Source organism: Meleagris gallopavo, chromosome 1 (assembly GCF_905368555.1).
Source record: "Meleagris gallopavo chromosome 1, MGAL_WU_HG_1.1, whole genome shotgun sequence".
Lineage (NCBI taxonomy): Eukaryota > Metazoa > Chordata > Aves > Galliformes > Phasianidae > Meleagris > Meleagris gallopavo.
In genome coordinates this window covers 170,171,459-170,192,062 of record NC_139404.1, presented here as the reverse complement: position 1 = coordinate 170,192,062, position 20,604 = coordinate 170,171,459, and the positions used below count along the sequence as shown (strand labels likewise).

At 42.9% G+C, this 20,604-nt stretch overlaps 2 protein-coding genes across 4 annotated transcripts in view; one reads left to right on the top strand and one right to left on the bottom strand.

The window, feature by feature from the left end:
* Nucleotides 1-2,828: 2,828 nt before the first annotated feature.
* On the top strand, nucleotides 2,829-8,982 carry RFXAP (regulatory factor X associated protein; the record flags this gene model as incomplete). Its single annotated transcript, XM_085216002.1, has 3 exons — nucleotides 2,829-3,551; nucleotides 5,738-5,845; nucleotides 7,441-8,982. Coding segments are annotated over 3 exons (942 nt in total), but the record flags the coding sequence as incomplete, so codon positions are not given.
* The window catches only part of SMAD9 (SMAD family member 9), a 45,562-nt gene continuing 33,751 nt past the window's right edge, over nucleotides 8,794-20,604 (bottom strand). For 2 of the 3 annotated variants that reach the window (XM_085215999.1, XM_085216000.1), the window contains 2 exons: nucleotides 18,924-19,016; nucleotides 8,794-16,633 (listed from right to left, as the gene is read on the bottom strand). In XM_085215999.1, the coding sequence (XP_085072125.1) occupies nucleotides 16,529-16,633; nucleotides 18,924-19,016 (198 nt within the window). In that variant the 3' untranslated portion in view covers nucleotides 8,794-16,528. Of the gene's footprint in view, nucleotides 19,017-20,604 lie in introns of all 3 variants that reach the window. The other variant, XM_085216001.1, reaches the window with a different exon arrangement.

The window sequence follows — 20,604 nt, the reverse complement described above, 5'->3', positions numbered from 1 at the left end:
GAGGAAAATGAGAACTAGGGAATGGAAACATGCTTCTAGAAACACTCTCCAATGAGGTCCCCAAGTGTTACTTGGGTGTCTGAGTCAGAATCCAACTCATTCAAAAAGACAGGGCTTTTCTAGAAGAGCATTTTCATGGAAACCTTCACACTGGAAATGGATTTCTCCTTTAGTCTCGAGCTGTTTAAATCTGCTGGTCTTACTGGCCTGAGCCAAAACCTAGCTGTCTCAGTGGGATTTGAAAAAAGCAAGGGCACTTCTTTGAATATCATGGGTATCGGCCTCCAACTTCTTATTTGCATTTTAATTATAGTGTGGATGTGTGAAGTGAGTGTGGGTGGAGAAAAATGCTTTTATTTTGGATTCATTATTACTTTTGAATTTATTTTAATTCATGTCAGGGACACTTAGAATTTTAGGTAGGCATTCTTTCAAGCTGTATTCAAACTCAAAAGAATAAACAAAAATGATTTCAATTGAGCTACAGTGCAACAAACAAACAAACAAACAAAACACAAAACAAAACAAACCCTCAAAACCTCTATTCTCTATTCTGAGCTCACCATCTAAAGAGATAAAAGGCAGAATGATAAAGTTATATGTTATAGTTACATGCTTAACTACTGGTGCATATAGAAGGCTGAGAGTCGCAAAGAAGGTCTTGTGAGGAATGGCTGTAGCAGAAACAAAAGGCACTGTGAAGCAGGTGAGGGGGAAGTGTCTCCATTGACAAAAAGAAATAATCTTCAATATTAGTTTAAACAGTAGAGCGGGGAGTCGTCTTGCTAATTTTAAATATGATTGGCAGGTCAAAGGAGATGAGGATAGAGTACTCGGTTCACTGTAATTTGTCTGAGTCATTAGCTGTTTTGACAGATGATGGAAAAGTGTCTTAGGCATAGTCAAGGTTGAAAGTGAATGGCTACAACTGTAAATGGCATAATCATTTGTCTCAATGACAGTTGTGGCAATTACCAAAGAACAAATGGGATCATGGGATCAGCACAGTTTCTTTAAAATGAGATGAACTTACGTGTACAATGAGTAAGGCTAGAACTCATGGAGAGAAAAGAAAAATGAAGGGGGAGTAAATAGCAGATGATCACAGAGATGAAAGTCAGTGGGACTTCTCTGAGGAAGTTAGGAAAACTCAGCACCTGTAGCACAGAAAGATGACGCAGAAGGAAAATGAAAAGTTGACAAAATAATTACTTTTTTTCCTGGATAGGTTTAATTCAATTTCACTCCAGGAAAAAAAAAAAAAAAAAAAAAAAAAAGAAGACAGGACTGAGGAGTTAAAAGATGGCTGAAATAAATGATACAGGGTTTATTTACGTTCCATAAGTAATGTAAATTCCATAGAATAGGCTTAGGTTGGAAAGGACCTTAAAGATCATTGAGCTCCAACCCCCAGCCATGGGCAGTGCCACCCAGCAGCTCAGACTGCCCAGGATCCCATCCAACCTGGCTTTGAGTGCCTTCAGGGATGGGGAACCCACAGCTTCTCTGGGCAGCTGTGCCTCATGGCCCTCTGAGTAAAGAACTTCTTAATAACATCTAAATTAAATTCTCCCTCTTTTAGTTTAAAGCCGTTCCCCTTTGTCCTGTCACAATCAAATCATGTAAAAAGTCAGTCCCACGACTGCCTGTAAGCTCCAAATACTGCAAGGCTGCAATGAGGTCTCCCAGGCACCTTCTCCAAGCTAAACAAGCCCAATTCCCTCAGCCTTTCTTCATAGGAGAGGTGCTCCAGCCGTCCAATCACACTAAAGCAGTTTACTTATAAAATATTTGTAAAGGTACAAATTGTGTGAACATGGTCTCAGCTGCTCAGATGAGTCTTGTAATAGCTAAAAGGATCCACAAGTAATGCCGAAGTGAGCCAAAGTGATAACCCATGCCCAAACCAATGATGGAAAGGGTAAGAAGTTGCAAGTAGTAGAATGGTGGCCATTCTACTCCGTCTTCATGATGCCGTGTCATCTGAAATCTGGGAAGAAAACTCTCTAACTCCAATGTGGTGTTAGAAAACAGCATTCCTTTATTCCTCATGATATGACTTGACAAGCAAGCGCACCCTTTCAGAGTTCAGGTTCTACATTTAAACCGTTAAGACGTACAGATGCAGTACACTGGCATACATATTCATTCTTTTTCATGATCTCATAGATACATGCTTATGTTCTTTTGATCATGTTCAGTGGTGTCTAGGGTGATCAAGTGTCCACCCACTTCTTCCCCTTTTTCACCATCAGCTTCATCACTGAAGCCTTTGACCCACTTCCATCCACTTTTCCCCAGTTTGGAAGATTTCCATTGCTTATTAGGCCATGGTGAGCTACTTTTTAAACACAGTGTATGTGGAACTGTAGGAAAACGTCCTTTCATGTTTTGAGGCAAAAGATAGAAGTACTCTATTGTGACTCCAGTACTTCTTATGAGGCAAAATCATTAAGGCAGAAGATAAAAGTATTCTATTTTGTCCCTTGTGCAAAATTATTGAGGAAAAACAAGACTGTTCACCCCCTAAAGCTGAAAATGAAAGTTTTAGACTATTACTTATGAATTCATTTTGCTAATGTACTGGTCCTTAAACTAACATACTAATCCGTATTGCCAAACAAAGCAACCTATAGCAGCCCCATCTGGAGTACTGCATCCAGGTCTGGGGCCCAAAACATAGAAAAGATGTGGAGCTGTTGGAGAGGGTCCAGAGGAGAGCCGCAAAGATGATCAGAGGGCTGGAGCACCTCCCCTAAGAAGACAGGGTGAGGGAGCTGTGACAGAGTTGGGAGGCGGTTCTTCACCCGAAAGCCGCAAGATAATACTCCAGAACGCTACCCGGGAGCTCCACCAGCAAGGAGCCCTTCCACTGGCGAACAAGATGGCGCCACGCAGGCGGCCTTGGGGTGCATGCGCGGAGAGTGCGGGGTGGCGGCGCCTGCGCGCTGGGGCAGCTGCGGGCTGAGGCGACGTCGGGCGCGGCGGGCTCGCTGACCGGCGTCCTGCGGGCCAGCCCCGCCGCCGCTCCTCCGTCCTCCGCCTCCTCGTCCGCCTCCTCCTCCTCCTCGCCGCCGCAGCTGGCGCTGCTCGTGATGCAGCCGTGCGGCGGCGAGGAGGAGGCGGCGGCGGCGGGAGGCGGAGTGCTGCCGGGCGCCGATGCGCCGCTGCCGCCGTCCGCCGCGGGCGGCCTGATGCTGTTTTACGAGCTGGGCCCCGGCGACGGCGAGGCCGAAGCGGGGGAGGAGGAGACGGCGGCGGCGGCGGGCGGCGAGAGCACGGTCAGCCCCGAGGAGCTGGAGGAGGAGGAGCAGGCGGCGGCCTCCAGCGGCGAGGCGGCGGCGGCGGCGGCGGGCGGCGGCTGCAAGAGCTGCACCTACCAGGGCTGCAGCGAGACCACCACGCAGGTGGCGAAGCAGCGCAAGCCGTGGATGTGCAAGCGGCACCGCAACAAGATGTACAAGGACAAGTACAAGCGCAAGAAGAGCGACCAGGCCCTGGGCGGCGGCGGGGCCGCGGCGGCCAACGCGGGGGGCGGCTCCAGGGCTGAGGTGAGGCGGGAGGTCGCTGGGCTGCGGGACGCCGCGGGTGGAAAAGCGGTTACAGCCAGCACTGCCTGCTTTGAGCGTTTGTTTTGCAGCGGGAACTCGTGTGCTTCTGTCTGCTTCCCCTTTGCCGTTCTGTGAAGCGTCTCCAGCTCCAAACTCAGCCTGCAGGGCAGAAGGTTCCAGGGAGGCATGGTTGCAGCCTTAAAGAGACCTAATGAGCAGGAGGGGAAATGAAGTTTTTACGTGGGTACACAGCGATACTGGGTACACGGGGAAACAATTTTAAAGAATGGGAGAGTTAAGTTAGATATTGACCCTTCTCTGACAAGGTGGTAAAGTGCTGGCACAGCTGCCCAGAGAGGCTGTGGGTGCCCTATCCCTGGAGCTGTTCACAACTGGGTTGGGTTGCACATTGGGCAGCCTGATCTAGTGCTCAATTTAGTAGCTGGCAACCCTGCCTGCGGCACAGGGGTTGGAGTGTGATGATCTTTGAGTTCACTTCCAACCCAAGCTGTTCTGTGATTCTACTTCTTTCTCAGTTGAGAGGAAAAAACAACTATTGCATGCAGTAACCAGGATGCAGGTGAATTCTGGATTTTCATAATAAATACACCTTTATTACTCTTTATTCCTTTCCTAATGATTTGGTATGATCAGGCCACAAAGTGGCAATATAAATACTCCCCATAAGTCAGAAGGCATATGGGAGAGGTATACAATTTGAGCTTAACCCACGTGTAACAGTGGGCTAAGGTTTTTTGGTCTGTGGTATGCAGTAGTGATTGCTGCATGCTGGGGAACAGGGCTTGTTTCTCCCAAGTTGGTCGGAATGTAACAACTTCAAGGCCTGAACCTGTGGAAGAAAGCAGGATAGCAGAACTCTTTATAAGGACATGTGGTGACAAGACAAGGGAAAATGGCTTTAAACTGGGGGAGGGTAGATTTAGACTAGATATTAGGAAGAAATTCTTTACTGTGAGGGTGTTAAGACACTAGAACAGGTTGCCCAGTGAGGCTATGGATGCCCCCTTCCTGGAAGCATTCAAGGCCAGGCTGGGATGGGGCTTTGAGCAGCCTGGTCTAGGGGGAGGTGTCCCTGCTATAGGGTTGGAATTAGATGATCTTAAAGGTCCTTTCCAACTCAAACCATTCTATGATTCTGTGTTAGTGCTAAACTTGGTGCACTGTTTTGTTGCACTGGTAGTATATTTTTTGGCCTCGACAAGCACCTCTGGAGTCAGATTCTTAATAGAGGGTTTAATGCTCACCTTTGTGGACAGGATTGAAGTGAAAGACAGTTGGGTTAGATGATTGTTTTGTTCTTAACTTAAGCTTTTCAGGTAGAAGGGAAGTACTGATAGAGATTTGTAAAGATGAGGAGGGTGTTGGGCAGGAGAGGAGAAGTAATAGAAAACCAAAAAAGATGTCCTAAGTTGTGAATGTGATCTGCTTAAGGTTAACATGACTGAAATTTTCCAAAGCATGAATATTTTCTCTGTAGAACATCATAGAATGTCTTCTAAACAGTGTAGCTCTAATTCGTAAGTGGTGGTTGTACAAGGAACAGGATAAAAATGCAAATGGAAAGCATGTAAATTTTATCGTTTCTTGCGTGTGGCTTTGACAAGTCCATGCTAGTATCCTGAAGTATGTTTTGTTTTGCTATTAAAAAAAGTTGTCACTCCCACCCAACGGCAAATGCTAAACGTAATTCACTTACACAAACAAAACTGAAGTGTTGTGAATGACTTCACTTACAAGAAACACAGTCAAATTCAGGACATGAACTAACCATAGTAACTTAGAATCGTAGAATCCCCGGGTTCGAAGAATCCTCCAAGATCATCCAGTTCAACTGCCCGCCTATCAACAGTATTTCCCATTAAACCATGTCCCTCAGTACAACATGAAATGTTTTTTGAGCACCTAACTTGGTTTGTTTTGAAGTTTAGAAGATTAACTCGTCTGTATTGCTGGAGCATTCTCTGTGACTGCTGGAACGGTGAAGATAATGTGGAAAGGAAAAGAGACCAGATGTTGAATAAATACAATTGCATTCTGTTGCTGTTATTTTCCTCTGCAGATCAATAAGACGAGCAGATTCTTTACTCTTAAGATTCTTCAGCAGTAAAAAGTAAATGTATGATACCAGACTCACTTCTCTATTTTGTTTTGTCTTTAATGCTCAGGATTGTGTTGAAGGTTCGGTTTCTGCTACAAAGCAGAGAACAGGCTCCATTGGAGATCGCCCAGCAAGACCGACTCTTTTAGAACAAGTATTGAATAAAAAGAGACTGGTAAGTTGTGTCGTCTTAGAGGTCTGGAACTCAGATACACAAAGGTGGTGTAGCAATGTTTCGCTGTCACCCTTTGTGAAAGATAAAAATCAGTTCAGTGATGCATGTACGTATTTTCAGATTTGAAATATGGTGCAGTTCAGGTGTCTGATTGTGCTGCTGCATGAAATGCAAAGGTTACTGAATTTATTGATTGTTGCTTTGGTAACTGAAGTTGGGTTTGTTTGTTGTACTAGGTAGGTCTTAATTGGTTAACCCATCTTTTCTGCAAAGTTTCAGATAGACTTGAAGAGTCCCTGCACTGTTCTGCAAACTCTGCTATTGTGAGTTTGGTAGGCTTACTGTATCACTCTCAGAATTGCATACTATTTGTTGGTAGAACAAACTGAGCATACTGTATTACTGTATCACACATAGACTGCATGGATGGCATAGGTTATAAGTTTTGAAGCACTTGTGTTGCTTCTGTAAGTCTTCTTAAGGAATTGTGCCTAATGAAGGGAAATAATTCAGTACTTAACAATTGTTTGGGCTTTTTCATTGCAATTCTTTCTACTTCATTGGTTTTCTTACAGTCTCCTTCCAGCAGAAGCTAGTAGAGCTGTCTGCCTGCTCTCTGTTAGCAGTGAAAACTAGTTTTAGAACCCCTGCAGCCCTTGTTCAGAACTCCATCCATAGCTGGTGTTCTGTATCACACACTACTGGTGTTTTGTATCTGAGGCTGCAGCAGTCGGGGTAGTAGAATGGGGAAGAATTCATTGAAATGCTGTAAAACAGAACTACCCTGTGCAGTGAAGTAACTTGAGAAAACTAACATAAAGTATGGAGAAGCAGGCTGCACATCTGTTCAGTGAGAAGTTGTTGTTGGTAATCTTACCTATTCAGTGCACTTGGAGGTTTAAGTTGTCTGCAGAATTGTTATTTTCAGCTGTAGTCTATGCAGAATGGCTTTGTAATAGCATAAAGTTCTCTGCCCTTACCTGGAAACTGCTGGTCCTTTTCACTGTAGATGTGAGTTGCAGGGTCACAGTACCTGATGCAGTGAGATGTCCATCATGTTCAGTGAACAGCCAGCCTAGGGAATTAATTCAACTGAAAAATAACCCTTTTCCTGCTTTAGATTTTGGATGGATCACCTCCAAACTTAGTTTGCCCTTTGGCCTTACAAACATTTGTGTTGCCTCCTTGCAGGAATGAGAATGAACAATGTTCATTGGTTGGAAGGCAGGCTGTAACTGTTTGGAAAGGGTTAAGCAGTGCTCTTTGCAAGTATCTATCTGCAGCTCTAGGCTTGTTCCTTTCCTTCCACTTGTTTCAGCAAATTTCTGTTCCTTCACTTTCAACAAGGTGACTTAAAGGGAGTTCATTCTTAAAATCTCATGTCCAGTGATAATCGGCGTCATGACCAGCAGTGGAATTTCTTCAGATGTGTTCATTTAACCAGGCTCCTATTTGGCTTTCCCATTCTAGATTAGAGGCTGAGATGCAAACAGTTCTAGATACTCTCATCTTTTGACTTTTTCATGTTTCATACTAAGGGTGATAGTTCAGTTCTCTGTTTCCTTTAAAGTTAAGTCTGCTTTCTTGCCTTGCAGTCCCTGCTCAGAAGTCCAGAAGTAGTGCAGTTTCTACAGAAACAACAGCAGCTGTTAAGTCAGCAGGCTTTGGAACAACGGCAGCAGCAGTTTCAAGGAGCACCTGGGTAATGAGAACAGATCATGACCTGCAGATGAGTCTGGTACTGAAGAAGGAATAGGATGTATATTTTCTTCAAATATAAAAAATGTAAATGTTTAAAGGAAAAGTAAAGCTGCTGTCATGTATTTTACTTGGTTCTTGTTTGCACTTTGACATTTTGAGCTGCTTGGGTGTCTGCAAACTTGTGAGCAAATCTGGAGGAGTATTTTTTGATTCTTTTTAAAACTTAGTTTGATTTTTCTTTTTAATGGAAATTTGTGTCAGTAATGTTTAGCTGTACACCCTTTTCCTACCAAAGTCTTCCACTAAATTAACATTTTTCTATATGAAGATTTACTGTTAAACAAGTCACTCTTTGATGACAATCATTGAAGGAAGTCAGTTACTTTCTATGGAAGTTGTGAAATAAAGTCCAATTTGAGCCAGTCCTGTGGCATGACTTAACAGCAATTCCTCAGGGATATGAGAAGCTTATATCCAGTATAATCTTGCACTAAAGGTTAAAGACAACATGCCATCAAGAAGTCAACCAGTGGCTCAGAAAAGCGTAAATCAGGTGATCCTCCTGCTTTGTATTCATTATATGCAAGTTGAGTAGGTTTGAAATGCTTCACTGTCTGCGCAAAGCATGTAAAGGAATATGTGTTCAAAATCTCCAAATGAGAGAACTAGAAAAGTGCTTTGGAGAAGAGTTAGAGATGAAATGTATGAGGTAGAGAGTTGGATCTTGTTTTGTGAAGTTATTTTGGAGGACCAGCTTGTAACACATCCTCGTTTGTGAGTGAGTAAGTTAAAGCTTTTAACTCAAATGCTAAAGGTTTTTAACAGCAAATGCCTCCAAAATGTCCAACGGGACAAATTGTGCATTTGTTGTCCTTTCTCTTCCAAAAAAGTTTAGTTAAAATTATGTTAGTAAGACAACTGATAGCTAATCAGCTCAAGTGCTGGACTTCTCAGGTTTTCAGCCAATTCAGACAAACTTGCAGTTGATTTGGTTAAGAATCCAAACACCTTATTTAAGAAATGAATCCCAAGTTTTGTATTAAACCTTATTTCCTAGTTGAAGCTATCTGAATGGTGGAGGTGCTTATTGAAGTGCTACTTTGATACTGCAGCAGTTTGATCCGCTGAATATTACCTGTTCAGAAGTGTTTGTCAGTCTTATGGGTTTTTCTAAGCTGTGCTTTTTGTATGTATAAAAACTGTTCAGTAGGGATTTTTGTATTCAGCGTTGTGTAAGTTGTTCTCTTAAAAAAAAAAAAAAGAAAAAAAAATCCAAAAATTTTGTACCAGCAGTTCTGGACCAATAAGTGTTTGAGTAAATCTATGTGCTTTTTTATTTTATTTCTTTTGTTTGTTGTTGTTTGGTTACATTTGTATGTTGCTTTGTGTTTATTTTCTGTATTAAAATGGCTAGCTCTGGCTAGGTGATGTGAAAACTGTTGCGTTCCCACTCTAAGGTTATTTTAGCATGTTTGTGAAAATGTATAATTTCAGCCCATTACAAGGAAGCACTTGTTCTGTTGTTTTAGATGGGCATCTTAGGAAAGCATTTAGGCCAACAGCTCTGTCTGGATGCTTCTAAAAAATGAAGTAATCCCAGGTACCCAACTTGGCCTTTGCCAGTTTCACTGATAGTTATTTTTCCTGTGCTGTTTTCCCATTTCTGGTTTTATCACATTATTTGCTGTTGTTAAATTCTCGAGGAATTTGTTTCAATTATTTCTCAAGGAAGATACGATGTAAAACATATTCTAAAAGCATTTGCTTTTACTGGAATAAGAGTGATTGTAATGAAATGATTTCAGAAATTTTAGTTGGTGGTGTCCCTCTGCTGCATCTATTCAAACCAATTAATTCTTCATTATATTATATTCATTGTACCACATATGTTGTATTTTTGGAGACACTGCACTCTCAACTTTAAAAATATTTCTGCATATAGTCTTGTAGTTGGAGTCCTTACTTGTGATTTTTTTTTCATTGCAGTTGTATCTGTATTCTATTTAACTGTGGGGTTTTTTTGTGGTTTTTTTTTTTTACTTTTTACACTTTTCTCTGCATTTCTTAGGAACTAATACTTGGAAAAAAGTGCTCAAGTTTCCTTTTCACTAACAGAATGATAAAAACACACTCTGTTTTATGTAACACACTTGCCTCAGCAGATAGGAAGATGTGCTGTACCACTGATAAAAGCCTTTTTCTGAAGAAATGAACATTCTTCTTGCATCTAAACCAACCCAGTATTAATAATCTGATATGGAGGGCCATTTAAGGTGTAGTTTGGGTTGTGGGTTTTTTCTTATTTTTGCATATTTCTAAGTTTGTCAAACATGGGATCTTCTAGAATGAAAGGTGTAAGCCACTTTAAAACCTGTAGTAGAATTAGGTGAGTTGGACCTGGAGTGGCCTCCTCACCCACTTCGGTTTTGAACATCTCCAGGAATTTTTGCAGCTTCTTTCAGTGGTGTTTGATCACCTTCAAAGCTTTTTAAAACCACACACGGACGTGAGTTTTTTTTACTCAGTTTAGCACCATTTATCCAGTCCATATATAAGCAGTTTGAGTAGGTTATTACAGGGTGTCATTTCAAAGACCTTGCAGAAGTCAAGATGCACATTGTTTGCTCCCTCTCTTGCCTGCAGAGCGAGGTGTTGCATTGTGGATGGCAGTCAGTTGGTCTGCTGTCATTTACTTGTGTATAGTTGCTGTTCACTCACAGCCCTGTCACATATGGGCTTGGAAATAGCTTTGAGGAGAATCTGTCCTTTTCAGGAAATGATGTGAGACTGAACAGCTTGTAGTTTCCTGGATTATTCTTTCCCTTCTTGAAGATGGGTGTAATCTTCCTTTGTCCTATGGTAACAAACCTCTCCCTGATCACTGTGTCCTGTCTGAAATGGTAAGAGTGAGGCCATGCAGTGATACTGGCCAGCTCCTGCAACATCCTTGGTGCCATCTCATCTGGTCTCATGGATTTGTGCATGACTTGAATAGTATAAGCGTTCCTAGACTCTTTTCTCTCTTATGAGTTCTGCTTAACATACACTGCTTTGAGGCTTGCAGAGCGGGGATTGTAGAGGACAAGCTTTACAAGGAAAAAAGGAAAAACCAAGAGACAAGAAGCACCAAATAAGTATTTCAGCCTCCTCTATATCCTTTGTCTGTAGGTGTACTGCCCACTGAACAGTGGGTCTGTGTTTTCACTGGAAACAGAAGTGTGAAGTGGAAAACAACCACAAAAGGAAAGCTGAATCTATACTACTATAGGGACGAATAGCTTTCTAGGATGAACTTTGTTTTTAAATGGTTGTTTTGTTTTGATAACTGTAGATGAGATATCTGGTGTTGATTTCACAGCAATTACTTATGTCATCTTCTCATAGAAGAAATTTTCACATGCCTTCCTTAAACTTTGAAGCGTACATGCATCTGAAAATCAGAATTTAATGCAGTGCCTGAATGTCTTAACAATAGTAAGTTGTTAGGCCTATTTCACAAATACTTGTAGAGCCCAGCTACCTTTTATGTAGTGTAGTGCAGTTATTTAGTATAGTATAGATGTGCACTGTTCAATTTGATTTTATTAGATTTCAGATCCAAGGTGAGTTATAAATGAAGATGGCAGTAAATCAGCCATGTCTGGACAAGCTTTTGTTAAGCATGTACCACTGAAACAAGCAATTCAAGTGTAGGCTTCTCCACCTTTATCAGACTTTGGTATCTTTCTGAAAACTAACTAATCACATTTTGTTGAGTGCAGTGATACCTTGTATCTGTTGTTCTCACAGAATTGCAGGGGTTGGAAGGGACCTAAGAGATCATTGAGTCCAACCCCCTGCCAAAGCAGGTACCCTATAATAGGTCACACAGGTGGTTGCCCACGCAGGTCTTGACTATCTCCATAGGAGACTCTGCAACCTCTCTGAACAACCTGTTCCAGTGCTCTGTCACCTTTAACATAAAGAAGTTCTACATGTTAGTGCAGATCTTCCTATGTTCAAGTTTTAGACCATTACTCCTTGTCCTATCACTACACACCATGAAGAACCTGCATCATTTATTTGCCTCCCGCCTCCTTTTAGATATTAATAAACATTTATCAGATCCCTTCTCAAGCCAAATGAGGTCTAACAAAGTGCTTACGCTTCTGTTTTCCCCCTAATATTTTGTTTGGGCAGTGGCAGAGGCACTGTGTGCCATGGACATTTGCAATTCCCAGTTTTATGGCAGGCTTATGTTACTTACATGGTAGCTGAATTCAGTATGCCTTGGGGCACAGCCTGTCCTGCTGCAGCCTGGCAGGTAAGAACCTACTAGTGGTTTTTGTTCTCATGTTCAGCCCATAGCTGAGATACAACGCGGTCATAACGGATGGATGCGCACAAACAAAACAGCCCCAAAAGATAATGCATTTACCAGCTTTCACATAGCACTTACCCAAGCGTGAGCATGGCTATCTTGAAGCTGGTGCGCTTAAATGGTGGGGGAGCACAGGGTAGAAAAGGGGCACAGGATGATATTCAACTCCTTGAAAGCGTAGATAATGGCAGAACAAGGGGAAATGGTTTTAAATTGAGGGAGGGAAAATTTGGTTTGGATGTCAGGGGGAAGTTCTTTACAGAGAGAGTGGTGAGGTGCTGGAACAGGCTGCCCAGAGAGGTTGTGGATGCCCCGTCCCTGGAGGTGTTCGAGGCCAGGTTGGATGGGGCCCTGGGCAGCCTGGTCCAGTATTAATTGGGGAGGTTGGTGGCCCTGCCTGTGGCGGGGGGGGGGTGGAGATTCATGATCCTTGAGGTCCCTTCTAGTCCTGGCCATTCTGTGATTCTGTGAATGTGTTAAAACAGACAGTGTTTAATAAGATAGTTATCTGAAAATAAATGCAACTTGCTGAAGAGAGATGTGCATCTCAGCTATCCTGTATTTCTAGTGGTCTGTAATATCAGTGCCTTACAAGCTGGTGTAGACATCAAACGTGCTGGTAGCTGGGCTGTCCTGTTTGGGCAGTGTCAGATGGGATTCTCAGGAGGTGTGTGACCCAGCAGTGTCAACACAGTTTCAAGACCATTTTCTGTTCATGTTTCTGCTATTGTGGAACATAAATAATGAATTTTAGGAAAATTAAAATCTGACTTGTATAACAACATTTGCCTACGTTTTTCCTTCAACCTGCACAGCTGCAAATCTGTCTGATCACGTTGGCCTCTTCTCAAAGTAAGCTGGACCATCCTCCTGAATCTTCAAATGTACCACAGCAGAGCTAATGAGGGATGCATATACTTGATACCAGGCAGATTTTACGCCATTAAAATTTTCAGTCTATTTATATATTAACATTCCATTCTGCTTGGACATCCCATTGATCCTCTTGAATAAGTCTTGTATGAATAAAGGCTTCCAAAAAACTCCAGTTTCCAAAATCACTGGTTGTCAGGTGGTGACCCACAGCTTTCCAGAGCCAATCACTTTCAAATAAGAAAATAGGAAGGAACAAGACAGAGTTCTTAAATCAGAAATAACTTTATTAACAGTAAAACACAAGACGTGAATAATCCCTTTTACAATAGAATAGTTCCAGCCAAAGAAAATGGAGTGTGTTGAGAAGTGTGCTGTTCAAACATCAGGCTAAATATGTTGACTTCAGGATGCCTCAAATCAAACGCAACAGGAGGAATGCTTGGGAGAACATCCACTTGATTAGCAGTGGTCGTATTTCTGTGTCAGGGCATGGGGCTGATAGAGGACACTGAGCTGCCCCAATGCTTCAGGCTCCTGAAACTAAGCATGTCTCTGAGATTTTTTGTTCTCAAGAGGCAAGAGTCCAAGTAGTATTATTTACACAGTGATCCACTGTGTTCTCACAGAATCTCACTAACTGTGAGTACTACTTACTTTCTTCTGGGTGGTGAAGTTTTGCCTCGACTGTGATGGAAAAGAGAGAGGGCAGAATTGTTCGTAGACAGAAGTGGTACCATTAAATCTTTATGTATTTCACAGTTCTTTTCTGCACCAGGCTGTGATAGCTAGTACTTTACACAAAAATCCCCACGCTTTGCTCAAATCCACCACTTCAACCCCTTGGCTGCATACATCCCTGCAGGATTATGGCTCCATCAATCCATACCAAGGCCTGTTTTTTCGCTTTCTTATTTAACTTCTCAGCCCAATTTAAATCACAGAGGTGATACTGAAATGACAGATTAAACTGCTAACGCTGAGTTATCTGAAGGAAACACGCTGTGATATGCTTAACCTGTACTTGTAAAGTATTATAAATAATTAAAAACTGAACTCCAATTGCTTGAATAAGTAAAAAAAATTATCTAGAGGTGCCTTCTCTCTGCTTACCGTTATGTTTGTTCTCTTGCTCTCTTGTTTGCAAAGCATCTCTTGGACATAACTGTGAATCAGTAAGGTGTAACACACAACTCAGCATCAAATGATCACTTTGAAACAGACGATGTGCTCACTACAGTGGAAGTGCAATGGGTCAGATTTTACCAATTTTCTTCTAGCTTTTCTTTGCCGATGAGGTCTGTATTTAAGATTACTAACTGGTTGGTCTATTTCTTTCTATGCTATTCATATGCAATATTATTTGAAGTTTAACACAGACTATAAAATAGCAGCATTCATGGATAATAAAAACACTATGATTGAAGATCTAAAAACTGTTCACAACTAGCTGCAAATGTTCACATTGGCTATATTGGAAGAATAGTTGACTGGAGGACATAGTGGTTATGTTTGTCTTGCAGAAGAGACACAACCTGCCTCATTATTTGTCATAGAATCATAGAATGGCCTGGGTTGAAAAGGACCTTAAAGATGATCTAGTTTTAATTTCCCTGCCACAGGCAGGGTCGCCAACCACGAGACCAAACTGTACAGGCACCAGCTCTGGTGCAAGTGGAGGTGTGCTCTTGGTTGGACTTACGCCTCACCTCCCTAGCAGGTAAGTGTGGTACCGGTATGGTGATGCAACATGAAGCACAATTGAGCGAGCTGGGGTGAAACAGGCAACAGGATTCTGGTCACTCCTGGCCACTCTGGAGCTCCCATGAGTAGGCGATGGTCACAAACCAAAGGCTGCATCTTATACTGGTGCATATTGTGTGCACTAGAGACACTGAGCAATTTCTCTCCACTGAACAAAGACTAAATGCCCACTCAGGCTTTCAGCACCAGAGAAGTCGATGAAGAGCCATGTACTTGAGACCCCTTCAAAGTCTACCAAGGCCTATCAAGTTCCTTGATTGTTTGCTTGATCCAACCAAGGAGCTGACATGTCTGCCTGAGCAGCCTCTGCATATCCAGTGGTTTGTGCAGTACTGCTGAGACTTTGACTTGCAGCACTTATCAGCCAGGGATGCGTGCCAGAAGCAAGGATGAACACGGGGGGATTAGACAAAGCTGTAGTCACAAATGCCTGATTTGCTCCATTTTAAGAGCTATGTGATGGGATGATGTTTACAATGAGAGATGTTTCCAGTGCTGGTTTTATACTCATGAAACATTAATATCTAACAACTCTGTCCTGTACTGAACTCATGCAGAAATAGCTGAGAGTAAATAAACATGCTTCATCCTGACACTGTCTTCGCTAACAGAGAACTCCTGCCTGTGACAACCAGTTACCACTGAACGTCTGTACAGAGCCACAGAACGATGTAAACCAGAAGGGATCTCTGGGCACCCACTCTGACACCCTGCTCAAGGCAGAGACGTCTCCAAGGAGGCTGCTCAGGCTGTGGGAAGGCTTAACACGGTGCTTGCTAGCTGAGTTTTCTGTAAGGAGGGATTTGAAGGGAGGCAAAGCCTGTACTACACTTCTGAGTGCTCCAGCCATCTTATTCATTGTCTGTTGCAGTGTAACTTTTGGGCACAAGGAGAGCAGCAGTGGCATTGGAATGGCTTCAGGCAGCATAAGACCTGTGTCAGTCCCCTCTGGATGTGAATGGCACATGAACACTGGTGCTGCAGATGAACTGGCAGCAATTAGACAGTCTCTTCTCAACTACTTAATAAGAAAACAAGAGGTCTGAGTACCATGATGGATGTTCTTTATGCCACGGCCTGACCAAACTCCCATTGCTGCCTGCTGCTGCATAGTACTTCTCCACAGAAACCTTCAACGGGGTTTGACGTTGATGACTCAAAAGACATTTAAAAAAATCTGCCTTCAGCTAAGCAGTCTCCCTGTAAGTGGTTTTAAATCCCTCAGGAAGTCCATCTGAAAAGCTTGGGTATTAATGAATGCCTTTAAAGGCTATAAACTGAATACACAGGGTGAAGGGTTCATGAGGATCTTGGAGCACAAAAGATCTCCTTCCAAAATGGGAAGGCATTACAGTGAAATACAAAGGTACCTTGCTGTAAATTATGAGAAACCTGAATTTTTTATTTTTAATTCACATACTAGAGAAGACTCTGAGGGTCTTTCAGCAAATAGTTAAATGATTTGTCTCATCTTACTGTAGGCATTTAAGTAGGTCAGAAGAAGTGCACTCCAGAAATGCCTGTTTCTTTCCTTTAGGAGGAAGGGCACATGAAGGTGACAGCCTTTAATGAGATGCACACATGGACTGCATGGAGGCCAAAGGGCTACCTGTGTGAGGACTGCTGCAAGAGCAGAAATACAGGAAAGGAAAAGCTGCTCTGAATTTACCAACGTGCATTTAAAAAACAGACACACTCACTGAGGAGGCATCATTATCAGGCTGTAAGGCCACCTGCCCACGGGCTCACCTCACCTCCTTCTGGATGCATCCAGTGTAGCAGTCCATCTCTGACCGTGTCTTCCCCTTACACACAGCTGGCAGACAGAAGAATGCTCAGGGTGAAGTGTATCTGATCCACCTGAAAGACCTCATGATGAGATGAATGATGCCTCAGAAAAAAATGCTTCTCTTCACTGTCTGCGCTTCTTCCTCTGCAGCATCAGCAGGAAACTGGGTTCTGGAGCTGCCCAAAAGCAGTGCCCCTTAGCACAGCCACCTTTGCTCTCTGGGAGAGAGAAGACAATGCTGGCGATGTCCAGAAGCAACACATAGGCTTCTCTTTGTGTGAGAAGGGGAGGAGGTTTCAGCCTAAGAGGCAAAGAAGAATTTAGGACGAAGGACGGTGCTAGCTCCTGGACAGGGGAGCTGATTTCCCTGTCCTTAGCTGCTAAATAAAGGGATTAGCAATATGAAAAGAACAACTGGGGAAAGGGCACAATGGACACCCTGAAAACAATGGTACCAACAGCTAAATACAGTGACACTGGAGACCAAGGGAGCTGAGGAGAAGGTCTGTTTCCAAACCCATCTTTCTTCAGTCTGCTAAGCAGTAAATGGCACGTCTGGAATTTGGGTGGGACCTTTGTACTGGAATCACTGCCACAGGTCATGCTTTTCCTACTCCACACTGATGATGTTGATGGCAAATGGTGACAGAATACAGTTCTTCATATTTATGAACTTCCTATAAACCTGCAGTTCTGTTTGAACTTAACAACCATCTGTCCTCCTGTGCCCTGCCAATGCTGGAGGCAGCTGATGGTGTGTTTAAAGGAAGTAACCCCTCTGTTTTATGCATTTTTCTGCTCTGTTCTTAACTGCCACCTCGTAGCAGGCATTATATAGCATCTAAAAGACACAGAAAGTATTTCCAGTGAATATTACTTGGTTTGCCTATGTAATGTACCTGAAGATTTCACGCATTCTCTTGTAATTAAGCAGTAAATTGTATAGCACCAGATACTGCGTGAGAAGAAAAGGAATATTATGTAGAACATATTTTTCTCAGTATAATTCTAGTGTGTGAGATTTGAGAAGTTACCACTTTTGTTGACCTTTAATGCAAAGCAGTTTTCAGGGGCCTGTTATGCTCTCAGGGAAATAATCCTTTACCCTTTCAGCAAGGTAAAGGGGACCATCAAAATGCAGTACTATTTCCCACGGCTCACCAGAAAAGAACAGCACTTGGAAAGGCTGGCTCTGGGGATGACAGTACGACCATAATTCCTCCTGCTTATAGGTCCACAGACAAGGTACTGTTAAGAAAGCTTTACACATAGACACACTCTTCTCTTGCTTATGGCTTATGCTGCTTCACCATCCTGTGCAGGCAAGGCTACAACACCGCAAATGCTAAAGCCTCTATGCAAGATGAGAAACCATCCATGGTATTAACAAAATGCCAGGAGCCCCTCTGCCAAACCAGGGCACTGCAGTCAGGTCAAGGACTGGCACAGTGCAGGGCACAGCCTGACTGCCTCTCAACTCCTCCTCACTGTATCTTGTGAGCATGGGCCTTCCTGTTCCCAACACAGACTGTCCTGAGCTGAATGATGATATCATTTCTCAGTTCTTCAATGCACACTTCATTTCCTTTTCCTGAATCACAGTTCAAGTCCCTTTTAGACGTACCCTTGGTATCAGCACAGTAGTCTAACTACAGATAGTCCTAACTTCAAAACAAACAACATCAATACTGTATAATGGATAGGATTCAGTTTACATGCCAGATACATATGTAAGTATGTACGTACTTTGCAAAAAAGCACTGGAAGTTAATTAGATTTTAAACTTCTAGGCATATACTTCAAATTTTCTTTTTTTTCTTAGGAGCTTGTTGCTTTTCTGTGCAGCAGTACCATAAACTACTGTGTTAAGTGTATCGGACTACTCAGATGTGTCCAGAATGCTCTGATAAGCCACCAGAGCCAAAGGCATCCCAAGGGCTCTCTCCTCCTGCCAAACCCAGGGGTCTCAGCTCCTCACAGGATCTGTGGTCCCACAGTGCTTTGCAGTATGGAGACAGACTGGAATTGCTGTTTAATCCTTCAGTTCACTGGAGAAAAGTCTTCTATATGCTTAAGTCCTGTGCACCACCTAAGGTCCTCTCTCAGATCTGAAGTTAGGATGTAAAATGAATATAAATGGTGCCAATATCTGACTTTTGTTGCCTGCAGAAGGGTGAATTTCACCTACTAGGAACAGCAACAGCCAGGTTTCTGAATCCATGTGAAAGTGCTGAGAATTCGCACCGTTTACTGGCTTGGTTGGGGAATGAAGGTGCTCACAGAAACTGCTTGACACTTTTGCAGGAACTTGGCTTATTTTGAGAACAGATATGCTATACCTGAATTCCTACACTTATTGTACTGGCATCGGAATAACTAGAAACCACAAAACATAGCATGAAAAAAAAATAGGAGAGTAGACTATGTATAGATATATTTACATCTGCATACATCTACATATAGAAGCTTCTGTTCACTGGAAATCCTATAAGCCACTGCCTGCAATAGCATCCATCCTAAGGGAATTCTAGAGATGATTCTTAAGAGACGGAAGAGATGGGGTTATGAGGTGAGCCCATCTGTGTCAGAACCTTATCCAGCCATTGCAATGGTCCGTGCAGGTGGATCTCAATCCAGCAGGGCGTGCTTGTAACATCTTGGCGATGATACTCTGCTCCCCAGCCCTACAAAAGCACCAGAGGACCAAACAGTGAGTCTTTAAAAAAAGTACATCAGTAAATCATAAATTCCGTGCTGCTGGTCTAGGATAGCTACAGGTAGTCCACCACCCAGCTCACTAAGATTTAATGCTTTGTCCTAGGGATAATTTTCTCTAAAAAATTAGCTCCTTTTAAAGTTTATTACTATCATAGTTAACAGGAACTCTGTACTATTGAATTAAAAATGTTTCTCCACACTTCCAGCTGGCAAGGAATGGCCTGTTTCTGAGTCTGGCTGCCTGCAAACAGCCCACAGGGAATGGTCCCCACTGTTTGCATGCCAAAGACGTGCCCGGGAAAGTCTGCCAGGCTGTTGTCTGCACAGACAAAAAGCAGGCCAGGCCCTGTCATAACACTTCAGCAGGACTGGTAATGTTCCTGGGCACTGCTTCATTCATCGGCAGAGATGTACCCTGAGACTCTAGAAGTTGCATGTATTTCTCTAAGTCTTTGGAAACTTCCAGCAAGGTTCCCTTATCCTCCTTACTTTTAACTTAATTAATGCATAGATATTTTCCATAGGTTTTCTATCCTTGAACACCTTCTCTTTTCCCAAGGGAATTCTTGCCTTTCTGCCACAGGAAATCCTGCAGTAATTTCTCCAGATCTTTCTGATAGATAAGGGACATGGAGCTCCTGTCAGAAGATGGGCACATGATATAGGCAAGGAGAAAACAGAAGCAGGAGCACCTTGCTTCAAGTGGGCACAGTGTATGCTCGTTAAGCAGGCAGCCAGTCTGCCAAGGTTTGAGCTAGATACATTGATTTTAGCCACCTATGTGAATTGCTAGAACAGTGTGACGGGGTTAACAACATGCCACTAGACTTGACCAGGTGCTTTTATGAGCAAAGAAATAAAGAAAAGAAGTCATAACATTCAGCATCCAACCCCAGAGTTACTGCTTGCCTCTTTCCAACCCAAATGCAGAAGCTTTGAGTTGTTGTGATGCTTGTGCACTCTCTGTGGTTTCACAGCAATGCAAAGGGGTCCAAAGGAGAGCCCAAAGTCTTACAGCTAACTGGCTGCATCATCAACAAATGCTGAATTCTTCAAAGTACTGGGGCTGCTAGAAGCCAGTCCTCTAGAAAACCAACTGGAAAACTAGGACCAACACCAGCTAGATGCTGCAAGTGGCCTAGATAAAATCCATTTGTACTTAATGAAGAAGAGGCAGAGAAGAGATGAAGATGTGAACCTAACAAAGCCCAAGGAGTGCTTTTAATCAGGAAGCATTTTTCTGGCCTTCAGAACATTTATCAAGCTAGAAGGTGCTTGTGTTCATAGGCACCTCAGATAAGCGTTCTGGAAATGTTTGTATAAAATGCTACTCTTCAAGTGCTGTCATGCTTCTGACTTTGTTACAGGTCTTAATTACTCAGCTGCACTGAAGATACTTGACCAAAGGGTGAGTGTCGAGGAGATGCTGCACCTCCCCTGACTAGCAGGATGGAAAACCTACATAGGAACAGTAATTACAGGTTGCAAACATAACCTGTCTGATTTTGACAGTTCGGCAGTCTGTGTAAGTGACTGGGCATCTCCCTCTGCTGG